The sequence below is a fragment of the Panthera leo genome, chromosome B2 (assembly GCF_018350215.1).
Source record: "Panthera leo isolate Ple1 chromosome B2, P.leo_Ple1_pat1.1, whole genome shotgun sequence".
In the NCBI taxonomy this organism is placed as follows: domain Eukaryota; kingdom Metazoa; phylum Chordata; class Mammalia; order Carnivora; family Felidae; genus Panthera; species Panthera leo.
This window is the reverse complement of record NC_056683.1, coordinates 143,287,771-143,301,334: the sequence shown is the minus strand read 5'-3', so window position 1 is coordinate 143,301,334 and position 13,564 is coordinate 143,287,771. Positions and strand designations below refer to the sequence as shown.

Here is a 13,564-nt window from a genome sequence, read left to right as displayed (position 1 = left end):
TTCTAATCACGGTCAATTTTCAAAGACTCCAGGCAACAAGAATTTCTCTCTCCAGTCAAATCAAGAATGCTGCACCGTCTTCTATCACCTGATGGTATAAGGCAGGAACCCACATCTCTGCCCCCAGCTGGCTCATCTCATGCCCACCACTTCACTGGGATTGCCCGTTTCCTCGGCAGTGCCCCTCAGTACGTCCTCGGGGAGGGCACAGGAGTGTGCCCCATGACACGATACTGCTTAGCACAGCATCTGACACACACTGGCTGCTCAATAAATAGTTCTGAGCAAATAAACACATGAATGAAGGAAAGCTGAACAGCCAGGAACGGTGTGCACGTGCGTGATGAGTGTGTGAGCGAGCCACGATGCTCTCGTTCGCCACCATGGAGCACATTCAGGCCACAACTCCTGCTCCACGTAGAGAACTTACCACAATTTTTAATATCTGAAAAAGGGTAGCCAAGCAGGAAAACACAGCAAATCCGACCTCTCAGAAAGTGATTCACACAAGGGTACCGATCTGTACCGATCTAAGATTTGGTTCACCCAGGCCCAACGTTTCTCACAGAGCTACGGACTTTGTGTTAAATTCGTATCATGGCCAATTTCCCCCACCCACTCCCGACATTTCTTCCCAAATGCTGCAGATACTATCCATTTTTAAAAGGACATTTATGTATCTTACAACAGGACTATGTAAAGCATACAGATAAAAGTATAGAAATTGACCCTTTTGAGATGCATCTCAAATAAAAAAAAAATGTACAATAAGGGCTCCTGGGTGGCTCAGTCAGTTGAGTGTTCGACTCTTGATTTTGGCTCAGGTCATAATCTCAGAGTTTGTGAGTTTGAGCCCCGTGTCGGGCTCTGTGCTGACAGCACGGAGCCTACTTGGGATTCTCTGTCTCCCTCTCTCTCTGCCCATCTCCCACTTGTTCTCTCTCAAAAATAAACAAGCACCAAAAAAGGCAGCAAGGATTTGATAAAACCTGAAGATAATTCATGCAAATAATTTTTTAAAAGCCAAAGCAATACTAAAAAGGGCTAGTTCGAGACCAAAACTTTCAAGGCAGGGTGGTATCCAGCAATTAGCAAATCTGCTCTTGCCCTGAATAATTCATCTTCCAAAAAAAGCACTCACAGGTCATAAGCACGTGCTTCACACAAGACGTGCACTTCAAAGAAAGAAGCCACGCCTTCTCCGTGTTCTTTCTTGCCACTTTACATAAAAGTTTCTGGACCAGGGTCAACCCGGAGACTCCCAACACGATATGAGCAGCCCGTGTATCCCCGCGTTCACGCTGTCTTCCCACAGCTCAGAGACTCTCTGGCCGCGGTCAGCAGCCGCCAGCTCAGTGCCCAAATCCTGACATCACTCTTCCCCTGCTGGTCCCAGAACACACACAGCCCCAGCTCATCTCTCCATTCTTTCTGCGTAACCCTCCACTGAACGCAAGAAACACGACGCGGCAGTTATGGTTAAAACTCTCGCAAAGCTTGTCTCCACCTTGAGTTTCCCATACTCACTATGGGGGCACCGTCAACGGGAACCTTGCACACAGCTGCCCCGGCAGGACAAGCCACCCCGTGCATGGGGTTCAGAGGCTGGCAGATGTTGATGTAGAAATCGGGGCCGGTGTCAGAGGTGTCGTCCTCGCTCTCGTCATACGCCTCGTAGCCCCCCGTACGGTGGATGAGTGGGGACAGGTCAATAATGGAGCTTCCGTTCCTCACAGAACATTCCGTCTGTCACACAGGGAAGACCTCGCTGGAGTCTACAGTGACATTCTCCTAATCTCCACTCAGTTACCCACGGGAATTTAAAAACTGAACAGAAAAAGCATGAAATATGGATGGATGTCCCCGAATTCTCGGTTATAGAACACTGGGCACCTTCAACCGTTCACTGTCGCGACGACCACGGCTGGATAAAAGATGCTGGGTACCCATGGGTGGGGGGGGGGCCGGGGGTCGGTGAGCTGCAGTGGCACTCGTGACAGAACCGGGGTCCCCCGGGCTGCAGGCAGCCCCAGGCGTCAGGCAGGCACTTCTCAGAGGCCACACGTGCCCAGCCCCAGACTCACCACCTGCTCGCAGGCCAGAGGCGTGTGCCAGGAAAAGAAGAGCGTGCACGTCTGCTTGTCGAGAGAGATAAGCATGGGCCGGTTGGTGGGCCCGGCCTCAGGCCTGCACACGAAGCTGATGACGCTCTTGTAGGTGAGGCCGGATTTGGACGGACAGGGCGACCCGTCCTCGTACACCAGCTGTAAGACCTGGTCCGCGTACGTCAGCCTCTTGTTCGCCTTGCCCACGCTGATCCTGGTCTGCCCAAAGCAGGCCCCTGCACCGGACGCAGAGGGGGAAGAAAAACACACCATTAGGGATTCACATGACTGGCCTTCCGAGGACCGCTTTCTGCAAATGCAGATGCTTAAATCGGAGCTAACGCTCAGAATTCTGAGCGTCCAATGTGGTTTCGACAGGTGTCACGTCTCTTCACGTGGCCACGCGTTTCCCCCACGTGAGCGGACTGTTACGGCAGAGAAGGTGATCGACCTTCGGATCTACTCCTCTCTTCCGGCACAGGAGTGCAGAGGTCGGGACAACCTCCGGGCAGGGACAGCCGGGCCACAGCGGGAGGCCGCGGCACTTACCCACGCCAGGAGAGCAGTTCTCGTTCTCCCCGCACACGCTGATGTACACGAGCCCCTTCTCGCTGTATGCGGCCGTGTACCCGGATTTGCCACTTAAAGAGCTCAGGTCAAACAGATGTCCTACGAGGGAGAGAGGGGACGGACGCAGTGACGCCAGGTCGCGTGGACTCAGGAGGCCCGCTGCCAGCATCCTCACACACACATCACGGTGGCCATCGGGGCTTCTGACGTCTCTCCAGGAGTCCCCTCCGCCCCCCTCCTCAATCACAGACGTGGCCCTGAAAGTGCCCCTGGCCAGCTAGGCTAGATCATGAGGCTGCAGTCCCCAAGTTTATGGGATGGCTCCTCTTGACCCGGAAGACAGCGGCTCCACAGCCTCCCCCTCCTCCCCCCGGGCTGGGCCACAGCAGCCAGTAGGGTTGTGGTGGGACGCGGGGGGACCTGATGGCACCCCCCCGCTGCCAATGAACCCACACCTCTCTGGGGCCCAGGCACGGACATTCAGTCGAGGCCTCCTAGCTGTCCCCACGTTACCACTGGAAGGTTAACAAGGAGACTGACTCTGACAAATCCGCAAGCCTACAGCTGGTGTGACTGGCACCCTGGGAAACAGGAGTCACGGACCGCAGCACGGCTCTCAGGGAGAGGGGCTGATCTCCTCACCGAAGGAGAGCTCTGAGGAGACCCAAGGGGGGGAGACCCAGACGCCAACGGGTACGCACACGACAGAATGCGGCTGCCCAAGGCTGTCTGGCTCCCTGGCTTCAGGTTGGGTCCCTCGCTACGGGGCACTGGTGACTGGCAGTGTCCCTCATTGTGGGGGTGGGTGACTGTCAGCATCCCTCCCTGTGGGGGCAGGTGACTGACGGGCGTCATCCCTCCCTGTGGGGGCAGGTGACTGACGGGCAGTGTCCCTCCCTGTGGGGGCAGGTGACTGACGGGTGGTGTCCCTCCCGATGGAGGTAGGTGACAAGCGGCATCCCTCCCTGTGGGGGGGTTGGTGATTGGCGGCGTCCCTCCCTGTGGGGGTAGGTGACCGACTGGCGGCGTCCCTCCCTGTGGGGGGGTAGGTGACTGGCGGCGTCCCTCCGTGTGGGGGTAGGTGACCGATGGGTGGTGTCCCTCCCTGTGGGGGTAGGTGACTGACAGGCGGTGTCCCTCCCTGTGGGGGTAGGTGACCGACTGGCGGCGTCCCTCCCTGTGGGGGCAGGTGACTGACGGGTGTCGTCCCTCCCTGTGGGGGTAGGTGACCGACTGGCGGCGTCCCTCCCTGTGGGGGGGTTGGTGACTGGCGGCGTCCCTCCCTGTGGAGGTAGGTGACCGACAGGCAGCGTCCCTCCCTGTGGGGGTAGGTGACTGACTGGTGGCGTCCATCCCTGTGGGGATAGGTGACCGAATGGTGGCGTCCCTCCCTGTGGGGGTAGGTGGCCGACGGGCGGCGTCCCTCCCTGTGGGGGTAGGTGACTGACGGGTGGTGTCCCTCCCGATGGGGGTAGGTGACAAGCGGCATCCCTCCCTGTGGGGGGGTTGGTGACTGGCGGCGTCCCTCCCTGTGGGGGTAGGTGGCCGACTGGCGGCGTCCCTCCCTGTGGGGGTAGGTGACTGACGGGTGGTGTCCCTCCCGATGGGGGTAGGTGACAAGCGGCATCCCTCCCTGTGGGGGGGTTGGTGACTGGCGGTGTCCCTCCCCGTGGGGGTAGGTGACCGACTGGCGGCGTCCCTCCCTGTGGGGGCAGGTGACTGACGGGTGTCGTCCCTCCCTGTGGGGGTAGGTGACCGAATGGCGGCGTCCCTCCCTGTGGGGGGGTTGGTGACTGGCGGCGTCCCTCCCTGTGGAGGTAGGTGACCGACAGGCAGCGTCCCTCCCTGTGGGGGTAGGTGACTGACTGGTGGCGTCCATCCCTGTGGGGATAGGTGACCGAATGGTGGCGTCCCTCCCTGTGGGGGTAGGTGGCCGACGGGCGGCGTCCCTCCCTGTGGGGGTAGGTGACTGACGGGTGGTGTCCCTCCCGATGGGGGTAGGTGACAAGTGGCATCCCTCCCTGTGGGGGGGGGGGTTGGTGACTGGCGGCGTCCCTCCCTGTGGAGGTAGGTGACCGACGGGCGGCGTCCCTCCCTGTGGGGGCAGGTGGCCGACGGGCGGCGTCCCTCCCTGTGGGGGCCGGTGGCCGACGGGCGGCGTCCCTCACCTGTGGCAGGGTTGGTGACCTGGCAGTTGTCGTGCACATTGCTCCTCACAGGACAGGCGGCGGCTGTGGGCCAGGAGAAGGTGTACTCACAGTCCTCCACCGCGCTGATGAACATGGGCCTGGAGTTCTGCGAGCAAAGGACAGAGTGCTGCCAACAGGGCAGGTTTTCTACAGGACGTCAACCTACGCCAAGCAGCAGCTTCTCCGCAGCACCACGCAGGACGCGCGGCAGCGTCTGCGTGGGGTGAGGGCACATTTCGGGAAGCCAAGGGTGGAGACCCGTTCCTGGTGTTTCGCCGGGGGCTTAACACGTGCAGAGCAGGGGAGACGGACCCAGGAATGGAAATCCGCTAGGGCGCCCACGGACACTTCCCCACAGCTCGGGCTGGAAAGGAGGGCGGAAGCCTCGGCGGGCGAGGGGGCCCGCAGGGCTCCGGTGCGTCAGGAAAGAGTAAATAGCTGATAACATCGTGAAAAGCAAAGGACCTCAAAATCTGCTACTGGAGGCGAAAAAGCCAAAGAACGAGCCACTTATTCTACCCACCCGCCGCGCATCCCAACGCTTCTGCCGCCTGGCCACAGCCCACGTGCAGCACGGGGCACGGCCTGGGCAACCGCGTGCACAGCCCCTCGCGGGCCACCCCCGCGTCCCCACCCCGCGTCCATCAGCTCTCTTCTCTGCCCCGAGCCTCTGCCCGGTTACGGAGCTGAGAATATCTATCGGGGCCCGGGGGTCCAGCCCCGGTGGCTCACATGTCTAGTTTCCTGAGGAGGAAGCCTCGGCTGCTGCTCCCTTAAGAGGGCCGACCTCTGGCTCCTGGGACTCCCTGGGCGGCTCCTATCGCTGCCGGCCAAACAGCTGGAAAGAGCGGGCGCCCCGTCCTAACACGGAGTGTGCTGGTCCCGCCTGTCCTTATTCCTAAACTGGCTACAACCCTAGTCTCACACAGCAGCACACGGGGCTTCATCTTAATCTCACGTGTGGAGACGTTCCCGTGGCGAGAAACAGTCCCGAGAAACCGTTCATTCAGCCCACACCTGCTTACCTACACACAGCAGCCCATCGGAGACGGGCACGGTCGGCAGAAACGAGGCCGGCCCCCCTCTGCCGTGCCCCTACCGCACCCCGGCAACGATGAGTGGCACCCTCTTACCTCCTCCAGCTCGCTTCGGTTTGGCAAGATGGGAATAGCTCACGTTATTAATGGGTAAACAGCTTAGGATGGTTAAGTAATCAAGCAAGTTGCACAGGCAGGAAGCGGGCGAGCTGCCCTGAACAGAGTTTTGTCCAACCTTCTGCTTCTCCCGAGCCACGTCCGTGAAGACAGAGGGCGGGCTCTCAAATACTAGTTTTCTCCACAGCTTTTGGGGGACCTTCGGGGAAACCACACTTTAAACAGAACCAACTAACTCTGAAACTAGAAATGCCAGGTCAGGCATGCCAGAAGCCAGAGAAGAGAGGTGCCCCACGAGCCGCAGGGCTGGGGCAGGGCTGCCGGCACCCACTGTCGTGCGGGGGCAGCCTGGGCCCCTCTGCTCACATCCCAAGGGCAACAAGACAGTCTCACTGGCCCTTGGATTCACGCTGCCCGCAGAGCACCAGGGACTGAGAAAGCCGTGTCACTTACGACTTGGCTCTCACTGCAGGTGAATCGGATGGTGGTCGACTTTTTCCGAATCTGGTCTGGACACAAGTCCCCATCGACGTACTTCAGGACGGTGCTGCCGTCTTTCCACTGCGGCCCGTCCCTCACCCGGCCGAGGTTCACGGGCTTGGAGCTGCCCAGGAGACACACGGCCGCTTCCGGAGGGCATGGCTCTGTGAGACAAGACACAGGTAAGAGTTACCTCCCGTGATTCTCCCGTCTAGAATTTATCAGGCAGGTAACGTCAGACACGCCACGTATTTGATGCTAACGGTGACTCCAGAATAGCTCTTTCTCTTTCACGTAAGTGACACGACAGTGATATCACAGGACTTCTCAGTTAAATGCTGTTTTACCATAGATGGAATGGGGGAGGCATGGGGTGCAAGGAGATTCCAAGGTTCAACAGACTAAATTATTTCTGAACCCCAAATATGATGCAGCTGAACTACCTACATGAAGCCAACAGAACATTTTTGACAGCCGGCACTCATATACCATTTTTAAGAGTTACCAAGAACCCTGCCAATTTCCCGGTCCCCAAAATGTCTGTGCCATCCGCCCAGGTAAAGAACTAGTCCCGCTTCCTGGACTGGGAGCCACACAAAGTGAGAAGGGGACCCATGGCCTTAGATGTAAGGACCACCCACCCACATTCCTCTCAAGAAACACAGAAAGCACACACCGATCTCTGTTTCACACCCTGTGTCTCCTACCCTGCTAGGAAATACCCGCCACCATGACCATCTCCACCTACCTCTAACCCTTCACGATCAGTGTTCCCAGCAGAGTCTCCAATGCTGATTTATCCTGGACCACCCCAGGGATCAGTCATTAGCCCTTAAATAATTCCTCCTGCCGCCCCATGGCCAAAGCACTCGCGTGATGTCAAGGGGGATGCACTTTCAAAGAATCTTGCTCCCACTTGATCTTCCCCCAAACTGACCACAGGCCAACAGCCCACCAAGAGTCCTCTCTCACCCGAGCCAGCCTGGGGAGACAGAGACTTGCAAACGTTGATGAGGTAGTGCTCAGTGGCCCCTGTCCTCGTGACGGCTTCCCAGTTGTCACTGTACCTTGCCAGCGACGAGAGGTCGAAGCTGTTGCCAGCCCTGTCTCTGGAGGGAAGAGAGCGCTGCCATTAGGCTCACGTGTATTCAGGGTGCGCACCGAGCACTCGGTCTGGAAAGGACCAAGGATTCAAGGTGCAGTCTGTGGCTGACGTCCCAGGACTCCGATCTCACCCCGGGACAGAACTTCACACTGGACCTCTCCCACCACCTCGTTCAGCAAAAGTCTGTATTCACCCAGAAAAGAGCAGAGATCAAGCCTGAGAAGTGCTCCCCACGCTCAAGCCGGTGAGAGGACAAGAGCAAAGAGCAGGCCACTCAAAGCTCCCTCGGGGCCAGCTACCTGCTGTTGGACCCCAAGGAGACCAACGGCCACTGAAATAAAAATGAACTGGTGTCGACACTTCTCGGGCTGAACGTTTACTTACTACACAAATCCCAAATAGAACTGTTACTGAGGGCCAGCCCCACACCGGTGCAGTGTTAATGGTGAGCAAGACACACGCTCTGTCCCTGGGACACACCAGGTCTGGGTGAAGACAGAGACGCGGTCACAGATGGCACTTGATAAGGACTCAGGAGATAAGAGAATGGAAGCATTCATTCATTCGTTCAAAAGACAGGTGCTAAAACTGAGGGTACTGTGCTGAGCAAAATGGATGAAAACCACCTGTCTTATGACACAGAAATTACCAGTAGAAGGAAAACACGATAAATAGAATTAAAAAAAAATTTTCTTTAAGTACACAGTATATCAGATGGCAATTAAAGCCAAAGAGAAAAATGAGGCAGGGAAGGGCGATGTGAGGTTTGGGGCCGGTGGCAGAGAAAGGCTGAGGTTTTAGATGGCACGGTCAGAGAAAACCTTATTGACAAGGTGACCTCCTTTTACACATGTTTGCGCTCCTATAAATTCATTACAATATGCACGTATAAACTTCCATTTTAACCGGTGATTCCGTTTTCCTTTGATTTCATTAATTCTCTTAAAAATTGTGCATTGGGGCAGCTGGGTGGCTCAGCTGGTTGAGCGTCTGGCTCTTGGTCTCAGCTCAGGCCACGATCTCACGGTGCGTGGGACCAAGCCCCGCGTTGGGCTCTGCACTAATAACACAGAGCCTGCCTGGGATTCTCTCTCTCCCCCCCTCTCTCTGCCCCTCCCACGCTCATGCACTGTCGCTCTTTCGAAATAAACAAAAAAATAATAAAAGTAAAAACTGAGCATAAATATATTTGGTGGGAAAGGTCTCATGCACAAAAATAAGACTCTTTGTACACAAATCTCAGAAAGCAGAAAACAGTCTCTGGTGGCACAAAGAGAATAGTTGAATGAATTAGTCCTATCAGAAGGATAGTTCGTGCCCATTAGAAATGAGGAATGCATTTGTTTCATGTGAAAATGCTTAAGAAACATTAGTTGGAAAAGGTAACATTACAAAACAAATTCTGATTCAAAGTCGCTAAACACATATTACTGAAGGTATGCTTTCCCACATGACTAAAACTTAAAAAGTTGTCACTTTACCCAGACAAAATGAGAGAACACAGCAAAACAGGGAAGGAAAACATGGAAATGACTACACTTTCCCCTAGGGCTGGATGCTGTAAGTCTGTGACCCTTTTCAGGTGGATCATCACAGAGCAGAAGTGACAGCACGTCCCCCAACCGTTGAGAACCACAGATGAAACCTCCAGGGACGGGACACGAGATGCCTATTTTGCAATAGTTCCAAGGGCAACCGCTGAAATGCACACACAGTAGAGGCCTCTACTTCACCTCAGGAGCTGCCAGTCACCCAGTCCCAGGAGCCACAGGCGACAGAGATCAAAAGAGCCCCTGACAGCCCCTGAGAACCTGCTGTCTGGGCACCCCCGACTGTCTCCAACGCCCCGGCCTCTGCACCTCCGCCCTTGTCCTCTCCACGCCTTCTCCCCGCCACACAAGCAGCGTGCCAGGGTGGAGCACAGGCCAGGTGACGTCCCGCTCACTCTACTCCACTCACACCATGAATCGCGCAAGGTTTTTCTTCTGTTCCAGTTCGCAATCACTTCCCTGTACGCATCTTAGCACAAAATAATCACCGAAACCCAAAGCTGTGAAGGGTTCAGGAGTTAACCTGATCCAAGTACTTGTTCGAATATGAAGAAATGAAGGCTTGGAGAAACCACCTAAGCCAACACCCTGTCCCCTGACCGTGAACTGTTAAAACTGCGCGCAGTTCACCAGCCTGTCCAAAGGAGTCAAGAGACGCGCAGACTTACTTGAATGAACACTCGGTCACGTCAAAAGGTGCGCAGGCATACTGCGTTCGCCACTCGAACACGTAGGAGCAATCCGAGGTCTCCCTGAGAAATACCGGCTGGAAAAGGGAAGAGCGACATATATGTCACGTGGGACACTTCACGCAGTTTATCACACTTTGAATCTTCAGAATGGAAATAGTGAAGGAGGTGATGTCCGTTAAAATGCATACACGCTGATCAAGGTCTCGACCCATCTTCCGTAACTACTGCATTTGCGGTCAGCTGACCAGGGGCCTCTGAAACGCCGGAGCGGAGGCATCTCTCGAAGAGCGGGGCAGCCACGCCCGTGGGCCGTGACCACACTCACCCTCTCCGTGCTACGGTCGCAGTAGAAGAAGATGGTTGTGGAGCGCTGGTACACCTTGTGGCAAGTGTCCCCCCCGGTGTAGTTCATTTTCAACAAGCCGTTCTCATAAGTCAGCTTCTGAGTGAGGAGGCCTGTTCGGAAATGACCAGATTAAAACAAGGTTCGGGGCCCAAAGTCTCCCGGCCACGTCACGTCCCCCAAAGAAATCGCCACAAGAGCACGTGTGTCTGGCCTCCCAGCACCGGAGCCTACTCCCTGCCCCACTGCCCCGCAGGAGGAATAAAACCCGGCCTCCTCTTGTCCACGGTTACAGTAGTCTGGTCTCATGGTGGGCACAAGCAGCACAGGCTCTCATCACTAAGAGGATGGCCCTAGGGGCTGCCCACGCACTCACCACCACGTCGCATACTTCTTCTTCTTCTTTTTTTTTTTTTTTTTTTATGATTTGAGAGAGAGCAAGCGTGTAAGCAGAGGAGGGGCAGAGAGGGGGTGACAGAGGATATGAAGAGGCTGACAGAACAGAGCCCTATGTGGGGCTCGAACTCACAAGTGACACCATGATCTGAAGTCGGACATTCAACCGACTGAGCCACCCAGGCACCCCAGCTACTCCTATTTAAAAGTTCTCAAACTAGTATTACCTGCGCAGCTGCTGAGACGGCATCATGACCAACGGCCTACCCTGTAAGTTATAGCCACACCCTATACTAAACGCATCTCCGCTAACTTGATTCTAGAAAGTACTGGCTACTTCAGCGTGCCCCTGGGTTGCAATAAAGAATCGACAGCTGGAATTGCTAAGTAAGAACAAAATAAGCTCTAGCCACATGTGTCACGATGCATTCTGCTTAAGAAAATCAAGTGAAATCAGAAACGTGAGTATTTCACCCAAAGGCAGCTTTCTTCCTACTCTGGAAAGAAGAAACCTTCAGCATGAACCTTAATACGCGATTCCGTTCTTGCACAAAAGCGTAAGAAAAACCCACGGTACCTGCCACTTTGTGAAATCCCAGGGCTCCCCGCTTTTCCTGACACGATGAGATCACCTTGGACTTGTCATCCGTAGAGCAGACGTCTGAGGACAGCTTTCCACAGACCCGGAAATAATAGGTGTACTCCCCAGCACTCACGACCGTGTCATTGACGGCCAGAGGCTTCAGGTCGTACAAGTTGCCATGTCTTGGGTCCTTCACCTCACAGTTGTCTCCTTCAAGAACACACGGGAAGCGAAGGACCATTGCAGTTGCACACACACTCACTCTCTCGGGCAAAAACTCTTACAGTTTTTAATCACGTGAATACGGTCTTACAATAAGCATTAGATGCCATTTCCACATCATCCCATCGTGCTTGTAACATTACGCAAACTGCCTGTCAAACAGCGTTCTAGAAAAGCCTGGGTCACAGGGTGAAGGTCCACTTAACCACACAAAACCTCAAGTTACGGTTCTCACAGGTGAGAAGCCAATAAGCCGTCACTCCGAGTAGGTCAGGGAAGATGTCCCTGGTAAAGTTGGCAAGGCAGCGGAGTAAAAAACTCTAGGATAAGAAATTATCCATCTACTAACAAGCATCTCACGACCGGGCGTGTGGCCATCACTACGGGGTTTTGTACCCAGATGCTGGCTGGAATGTCTGCCCCTTCATCCCTTTGCAGCATCAGTGAGCCGGGCCCCAGGTCTTACCTTCCACTCTGACGACAGGACAGGCTTCCACCGTTCTCCAGATGAACACGTACTCACAATCATCCAGAAGCTGAAATGTTGGTGATCCCTATAACAGAAACCAACAACTTCTGTTTTTATCTTTTTTTTAAGTCAAAGATAGCCACAATTAATATCCAACCTTCAATCTCCATGAGAAAAATACATGAGCCTTATTAAACGTGTTAAGACCCGGAGAAAAACGGTTCTAGTCAAATGCTACCGAAGGCCTACAACCCATGAAAACACAGCCAAGGGGGAAATCAGAGAGAAGGTTCAGAGGCTGAAGGGAAACAGGAAACGGAGCCACTGACAAGCAGGCCCAGTCCTCCCTGACGAGCTCACGCACCGAAGTCTGCGCACACTCGAACATTATCCTGGTCGAGAAGCGCTGGTTCCCACACCTGTCGCCATTGACGTAGACGATACTCAGAGACCCGTTGGCTGCGGCCTGAGGGCTGATCTGTACCACGCCCAGGTTCTGGCTGTTGTCTTCTGATACCAGGCAAGACCCCACTGCGCTGCCTGAAAGAGCCGGGAGTTCGTCCGTCTGGGGTGAGGGACAGCAGGAAGGCAGATGCGACTCGAGTCAAATGCTCACTACTCACCATGACATTCGGGAATATAAGGGAGGGGAGTGCAAACGCTCAAATAGAAAGTTCTCTTTCTTCCATCCGCGGAGGTGTCTACAGCCGCCCAGGGCTTCCTGACTTGGCTTAAGCCGCTTAGATCGTACTCGTTTCCAGCGAGGTCTGAAATACACGGAAACACACGAGCTACCCCCTGCTCTCTTGCCAGCGTTAGCACTCGGGCACACACCCTGGCTGAAGACTGATGATGCACGAACTTGACGTCGTTACTAAGGAATGAGAAGGGCCCCAGGAAGCTACGAGGCTTTTCCTACACACATACGCTGGCTCTGGCCCTCGGAACTGCCGTTCACAACAAAGTACCACTGACGTGGAGGTGCAGGGACCCCGCAGAGCACGAGGCGTCCTGGGGACACTGCTCAGCTCACAGGGCTTTAATGCCTTTTAGGTCCTCAAGCAAGAAGCTCTGAATGTATTTTACTTTCTTCCCCTGCGTTTTCTTCTGTTCATGAGCAGCTTCTGATTACAAAACGTAGCTTAAAACTCTTAATTACATACCCAGGTTCTCTTTCAGAGAAACACCGCAAGTGTGGGTATCAAAGAAGCACAGAACACAAACATGCTGCCTATAAAACACACCACACACGCACACGTGATTACACTTACGCACACATACACACACCCTTGATCCTGGTCCTCTCGGCCTTACCCGTGACCTGGCAATCCACTGGAGAAGGGACGCAGGCCAGTGCGGTCTCAAACTCAAAGAAAGTATCTCGGATTCCCCGGCCAGAGTCAATGTCCTGATGCAGGAACTTGGGGATTCCTGGGTAGGCATCATCGTTGCAAACAAAGCGGATGATAAAAGCATCAGCAGTCCCTGGGGAACAAGGGAGGCCAGGTTTTAAGAAACAGAGCAACGGGACAATGCCCCCACTGGGAACAAACCTCACAGCCACCCTGTAAAACGATGACATCACAGCACCGGGTCTGTCTCAAGGGGGCTGATGTCAACTACAGAATGGCCGTGTTCACTGCCACAGTGACCCACACGACGACGGGTTTACAGAGTGAGCCTGACAGTCCTGCGGTCTCATATTC

General features: G+C 54.9%; 1 protein-coding gene across 2 annotated transcripts in view; it reads right to left on the bottom strand.

Annotated features, from left to right (window-relative positions):
• IGF2R (insulin like growth factor 2 receptor) overlaps positions 1 to 13,564 on the bottom strand; it is a 103,824-nt gene that overhangs the window by 20,287 nt on the left and 69,973 nt on the right. For both annotated transcript variants that reach the window (XM_042940224.1, XM_042940225.1), the window contains exons 23-35: positions 13,173 to 13,343; positions 12,482 to 12,625; positions 12,223 to 12,398; positions 11,856 to 11,943; positions 11,162 to 11,377; positions 10,171 to 10,301; positions 9,822 to 9,919; positions 7,471 to 7,607; positions 6,472 to 6,662; positions 4,844 to 4,970; positions 2,655 to 2,774; positions 2,085 to 2,341; positions 1,528 to 1,746 (exon numbers count right to left, since the gene is read on the bottom strand). In XM_042940224.1, coding sequence (XP_042796158.1) covers positions 1,528 to 1,746; positions 2,085 to 2,341; positions 2,655 to 2,774; positions 4,844 to 4,970; positions 6,472 to 6,662; positions 7,471 to 7,607; positions 9,822 to 9,919; positions 10,171 to 10,301; positions 11,162 to 11,377; positions 11,856 to 11,943; positions 12,223 to 12,398; positions 12,482 to 12,625; positions 13,173 to 13,343 — 2,075 coding nt within the window. The remainder of the gene's footprint in view (positions 1 to 1,527; positions 1,747 to 2,084; positions 2,342 to 2,654; positions 2,775 to 4,843; positions 4,971 to 6,471; positions 6,663 to 7,470; positions 7,608 to 9,821; positions 9,920 to 10,170; positions 10,302 to 11,161; positions 11,378 to 11,855; positions 11,944 to 12,222; positions 12,399 to 12,481; positions 12,626 to 13,172; positions 13,344 to 13,564) is intronic.